The 7,359-nt window shown below is 31.7% G+C and overlaps 1 protein-coding gene across 1 annotated transcript in view; it reads right to left on the bottom strand.

The window, feature by feature from the left end:
• The window catches only part of Smp_167010 (putative talin), a 104,654-nt gene that overhangs the window by 89,943 nt on the left and 7,352 nt on the right, over positions 1-7,359 (bottom strand). Inside the window, 1 exon segment of the mRNA XM_018795860.1 lies at positions 3,630-3,734. Within this exon segment, the coding sequence (XP_018650130.1) occupies positions 3,630-3,734 (105 nt within the window).

The following is a 7,359-nucleotide window of genomic DNA, read 5'->3' on the forward strand; positions in this document are numbered from 1 at the left end:
TTAAAAAGTGGTACTCAATTAAGCTGTCAAAATTAAAGGAAATGTGCTTGAAAGAAAATGCCGGAGAAATAAGGAAAAAACGTTAATAAAAGTAAAATAATCTAGGTTACAAATGGGAACCAAAATCCTATCGCAGTTAAAAATCATGGGTCAATTGAAGCTAGACCACCATCGAAAACCTGGAAGCACTGGACGGCCGTTTCGTCCTCTTTTGGGACTCCTCAGCAGTGCGCATCCACGATCCCGCACTCGCGAGATTCGAACCCAGGGCCTATCTGTCTTCTTATAAATATGCCTACTAAAAAGCATTTTCAAATGTTTATTTCTCAACTAGTGTCTAATAGGCTTAATCAAAACAGATAAAGAGGGGAAGGTGAAAAGATCTTATACGGCGGTAGATCATTTTTATGATTTACTAAGATGACAAAATAAACATGTCGAAAGAAAACAGTAAACATTATCACTATTATTATTATTATCAATAGCAATATTTATCTTAGTGTTTTAAGAGACAAACAATTAACTTTTCAAAATCATTGTTATAGTTCGAGTCCAATTTTACCTCAGCTTATAAAATTCTTCTAGAATTAGCTTAATGAAAAACTTTTAGATAAAAGCGTACACAGAGCAGATATTACAACAGACTATAAGACCGAACAAAATCATGTATATATATATATATATATATATATATATATATATACAAATTACTTTCCTTACTATACCAACTCACTAACTAATTAAAATATGTAATTCGCCACAGTTTAATCAAAGTAGCAAAGTATACTAGTAGTGTAACATAATATGATAAAACATATACGCATACCAGAACATAAATGACCACAACAGATAATTATATTACCAAATTGTTTCTAAGGATACAGATCATGTAGAAGTAATCACATTATTTTAGAATGTTGTACAAGTAACATTGATTCCAGTACATAAATAATTAATTTTATGATTAAATTAAAATTTTATAGTTTGTGTATATTTGATCATTGCCGCCTTTGAAGTAAACTACTCAATAATGTAACCACATACGCTATTAAGTTGATTGAATAACACGTACACATGTTTCCCAATATATGTATTTATGATGTCAGCTGATGTAAGAGGCAGCGTGAAGGATATCTCAGTGTTTAAATAATAAGCTTAGAGAGATTAAATACATCAGATTCAGATGAGAAATTTTGTTATATGAATTGACGCTAGATTAGTATGAAAAACACTACGAATTGATATATTTGAATAAATAGATCACTTCACTTAACATGGGGCTTCATCAATCTTAATAGTTTAATATATAAGACCGAAACCCGTTTGACTTTGATAAAATCACCACTTATGGCTTTTATGTTTAACATTATGGGAACTCTTGAAACACTTCATACACAGTTATTAATCGCTTTTAGAGTTGAAACATTTTAAAAACAGAAACAAATTAGTTAGAATAGAAAAATTAAGTAAAATTGACATTCTAAGCAAGGATTGTACAACTGATTTCCTCGTGCATTTCAGTATTCAAATGCATGCCAATGTACTCGGTTTCTAGGCAAACCTTACTTGTGAAGACTAGCGGTATTATAAGGGCGAAGTGGAGCAAAGTATAAATAGGGGTTGATCCTATATTTCTCGCTTACATGCTAGCCATCAAGCATCATAATATGACTATTCAACAGGAATTTTATGACAAAACCTATTTATTTTATCTGAAGACTGAACAAGTGTATTACAAATAACGTAGTCGAAAAACCACTGAAATATCACAAGAGATGGCATGCAATGTGGTTTGATTTCAAAAAAGAAAAAAACAATGAACCAATGGTTTGTTACTGTTAGTTCTTGTGCTTCTATTTTAGCGTCAAATTAGTGATAATATTTGCAACTTACTACTAACTATTATTATGAAGCTTCATTCCAGAAGGACTTTACTTAATCGCTGATAGGTATAACTGAACTTGTGGAATTAGTCATCATATTCCATTAAAAAATACTATGTGCTAACACCCAAGTTAATAAATAAACAATCAGTTGTTTAAGATAATAATGATAGGTAATCATCAATTGTTGAATAACTTAACAGATAATTTGCTAATCAATGAATTGCATCTCTCAAATGTTTTCACTTATTCTTGTGTCTAAATGATCTCTCCTTCTATGTGAAAGATTTGTATCTTTCTAATATTTTTGAGTGCAAGACGATATGTAATGTAATTTACTTATGAAATACGACCATATTTATTGTAATTATAGGATTGTGGAGATTGTTAGGTTTCATTGAAATCACGAATCGATCAATACTAGGACGCCAACATGGACTTATTACGGTCAGATATTAACACGGCTTAATGCCGGCTCAGTAGTCTAGAGGTTAATAGTTCACGTGCACGAGGTCGTGGGTGCACACTGCTGAGGAGTCCTATACTGACATTAAATGAACGTTCGGTGATCCCAGGTTTTTAGTGATGGTCTACTGTCGACACATGATTTCAATGATAATCATTTTAAACAACAGAATGGATAGAGCTTTTTTGTATGAGGATTAGAGATGTCATTCAGCTATCCAAGACGAATTATGAAAAAAAAAACGATTTTAACCTGTTCATAATAATTGGTACGAAATATGAAATATTCAACATGAAGTATGAAACAGTATCTCAAATGGTGCGGTAAAAAGAGAACAAAAAAACATTAATTCTAATTTTTTACAGATTCTGAGTACTAAACCTTGGGGCGTATTTCTAAAGTTATAAGTCATATCCTACTGCTCAGATTGACATAAACAAAGCACTGACCAAAAGTGAGATCCAATAATTAAAAGTTGAGGGTTTAAATCCTGTTGACATGCCATTTGACAATTATATCTTACTACGGTACTGATGTTCTATCCTACCCAACAGAACATAAAATACATCAATTTAAATGGAATAATTATCAGAAGAACAACAATATCTTCTTACATCTTGAAATATGGAAAATTTGAAATCATTAAATACTCAAAACTTGGTGAACATATAGCATATCTCCTACAATCAATTTCGATTATTAATTTTTGTTAAACTCTTTATTAACTTATTTAACAGATAATGTTGTTAGAATAGTAACAATTCGTCTACTTCTTTGCACTATTATGATCACTGTCATGTCTGTATAAACCTGTATGCTTGATCATATGACAACCTACGCAGATATCTCTCTCTAGCTTAAATGTTGATAGCTTAAATATCGCTCGATGAATCAATCTCTTCACCATGTATATATGTGCTCGAATACTATAATCGGTCTTTGCCCTACCTAGCTACGTCTTATTTGATTTGACTATAAATTCGCCTCTGTATTTCCTCACACACATATATACTCGCCTCTCTGCTTCAAAGTCTCTCGATGTCCTTGTAGCTTTGTGACATGTTCTATCTGCTAACAGACTGTAGTCGCCGTTTCTTACTGCCTTCTGATTTCAAACACCGTTAGGATTTATATAGTAAGGGTTGTCAAGGTGATTAATTAACGAAGCTAAGCCACTACATTCTACCCTAAATTTGAATGTAGATAACTAAAAAAGCGTCCTTCTAAATAGTAATCATAACAATTAAAATCAAAATTTTCATCAATATGTATATACTCACTTTTATAAGAAAGAATGTTATTCCATAGGTTGGTAAAGATCTACACAGTTGAACATAGCGTAATTTGGCTTCTCTTTCATCATAGTTGCCCAACTTTTGATATTGCTGAATAACGTTGAGATTCATTTTTTTAAGAAAAATATAACATTTTAGAAAATGCGAAAGTTAAGACCAAAATTAGACAAAGGGTTTACTTTTTAATAAAAGAGCGTATTGATGAAAACATAACAGAGTAAACTATAATAGAAAACTTTTAATATTTCGATGGTGTTCCTTCAAAGAAGATACTCGTATACCGAAAAAAAAGTTAAACAATCTCTTGTAAATGTACAGCAATTTGTACTTTTCTTTTAAGGAGCAGTTACGTGAGTAAGAGAAATAGAAAATGTCAGACTTTAAGACGTTTAACGATTTATGAAGATATACTCTTGTCATTTAAAATATTACAAATCAGTGTGAAAAAGAAGTGGATGGTATGGATGGCAGATCATTTACAATCACACCATAAGATGCGAAAAATCGACTGACCGAACTGAGATATGTAATGGTTGATTTGGCATAAGTTCAACTATAATATACATCATGAATGGATAGATAAAATACATATGATTTTCAGATCCCTGTGATGACTACTTAATAAAATGAAGGAGCAACCACGTTTAGTAAACATTATATTGTTCGTTTGTGACCAAGACAAATAAATGAGTAGCACTATATGTCACCTCTATCTACACAGATAAAATGCAAACCAATTCAGTGACCAACAAAGAATTATAATTACCATGTTTTATGGTAGTATTATTGAATGGGTTTTTCAACTATTGGCTTAATTTCTAAATGTTGCTCGTCTTAGTTGGATTGAGCATTAAAAACTAGGGAACACGATGTTTCTTAGTACGAAACTCTCCAACAGTAGGTACCCATGAGCCCCATAACTGGTCGCGGTGACCAAACAATTATTAGATTAATGGATTGGCGTCAAATGGTAGATATTTTCAATTTGATCGATTTACGATATTGTCCAACGATCAGGTAATGCTATTGCTGACTAATAATTTCACCACAGAAATACCTCCACTCCATCGAAAACAACTTCTTATTAGGATTTAAGGAACTCATTTCAAGGTATCCCAAGTGATCTTAATCAATGACGAACACTCATAATACTTTATTATAATTTATTATTACAACGAAACACTATACGAACAGGCTAAGAATAAGGAAAGTAAATTCAAGATGAATTATTTAACATATCCGCATAAATGAGCATTCGGATACATCTTTTCACTTTTCCATTAAAGTAAACATTTTTGTTATTATAATGGCCAACTAACAGGAAACCTCGATCAAGAGTTTCCCACTGAATGCCTCCAACTATCTAACACCTTGATATGGTGCACGAGATATCGAACACTTAGACTAGTGTCTGTATTGTAAATTTGTCGACAGATTTTGAATAGTGGTAAAGGACTTGAAAAACATGACATTCACCATCACTAAGTGATCAATCTACTATAAAACTGGTTTATTGTTTACATTAATTTTATTAAAGTTACTAATCCACCACGACTGTCTAGAAGTGAATATCTGTGCGATACGATAGTTTCTTATATAAAATTCTCCTAAAGATAGTGGTTTTTTTAAACAAAATCCCTGGTTAGGCTGTGTATTATACAGTTTATACAGGGACCTAAATCAACATTTTCCAGTTCAACTCAATTACCGATAACAAGAAATCTTCACATTTATAATAAGTATATATCTTGTACTTCAACCAAACAATAATCTCACATAAAATATCTATCCATAGGTATTTGAAGCACACGAATAGTGAGCATCGAAAATGAATACAATTCAATACGTTGATATAGAACACAATGAGTGTGCAAAATATCTGATTTTTGTTTAATGTCTATTTAGTAAATTTATTCATGGTATAGTAATGCTTTCTATAGTAATACTATAGATGATTAAGATAATTTAGAGGATAAACAGTTAGAATCTCCAATTACTGGATTGTATGTTTCAATCTCATTTCATTTCTTTTGCTATAGGTAGTCAAAGTAAATGAACTACCACTTGGTTATTGAAAGAAAAATAATTTAATGAATAAGTGAGAGAAAGGGTAATAGAATAAATGTACAAAAACGGCCTACACAAATATGAATCAATTTAATTCAATGTACAGGTTTTTTGGTACTACATCCTATCATATATGTTCATCAAAACGCTATCATAACAAAACAATAACAATTATAAGCTTGAATTATGGAAAAAGATATGCACTTTGACCATGATTAATGCTATTCATCGCTATTATTACAATAATTAATTATCATTGCCTTAAAAGAAACCAATAGTTCCACAATCAGGATAAATGTAAAACTTTACAATGGAAAATAAACGATTATCTAGCTTATTATGCGTGGAACATTGCAATCTGACTAATCGCATCGGTAACTGTTTAGATTTTTTTAATCAACTTACACACATATACACATCACAAAAAAATGAATAAATATTGGTGGGCTGAATTATTTAAAGAAAGGTAGAATAAATAAATAGAAAAGATAAACAGGTAACTTTGGTATGATAGGCTGAGACCAGCTAATAACTGTTTCATGCCCTGTCTTCAACTATTTAACAGTGTGCAAGAATTAGATAGCACAAGAGCTTTGATTCTGAATCATTAAAGCCCGAGTTAATTAACTTCTATCAACTTGTTTAATCCATTGATGATTATACGTAATTCAGAAAACAAATCTCATTGTGGTCACTCAGCATTAACTGAAAGGTAAAGTTTGTTTCATAGAAGCCCTTATCGTTAGTATTTATTCTTTTTGTAGCAAACAAATTGTTAATTATTCTTGAAGTCATACTGATGTGGCATCAGTTAATCAAGTAAATGATCATATGTCGAAATCACATTTGCAGTGACAAACTTCCTGGTTGCAATCGAGATAATCGAGACCAGTGGTTGAAAACTTTAGGAGATAGCCGAGAATCGGTTGAAGTGAAACATATGGATTCATTTTTTATTTTTTCCTAAATCTTGAGTTTCAATATTACTTCATTTCCATTTTACCCATTATTTCATTCCATTTTTTTGCGATAAATTCTTTATATTTAGTCTTGTTACTGTTAATACTATCACATTACTGATTCCTTTGTTAATTTTATGACGCTGTGCTCAACTGGTGTAGTAAGTCGACGTAACACAAATTCGCTCCAGATTCCACGTTGTTTACAACTGATAGGCCAAATTGGCATTGCATCACAGCATGGATTAGAGATGGAAACATATCAGTCTAGTTTTTCAAGGCACATTGTAAAAAAATATTGATAACCCTATGATTTTACATAGTTTATCAAAGCTTGAAATAAACCGATGAATCTATTCATACCGACACTTGATAAAACTACGTTGTGGTTGACCATTACCACTCATAACTTACTTCCAATATTCTTTTCTCAATTCCCTTGGATTTAATATATTCTTTGGGCAACCGATCTTTTAGGCTGAAAAATAATGATATAAATACATATTTCAGAAAACTAACCAATACAGTTGATTAATATCAGAAGGGGTTTTTGTGGATATTATAGTAATTTTAACAGCTGAAATCATGAGTCAATTGAAGCTAGACCACCATGGAAAACCTGAAAGCGCTGGACGGCCGTTTCGTCTTACTGTGGGACTCCTCAGCAGTGCGCATCCACGATCCCGCCG

Source organism: Schistosoma mansoni, chromosome 2, assembly GCF_000237925.1.
Source record: "Schistosoma mansoni strain Puerto Rico chromosome 2, complete genome".
NCBI lineage: Eukaryota > Metazoa > Platyhelminthes > Trematoda > Strigeidida > Schistosomatidae > Schistosoma > Schistosoma mansoni.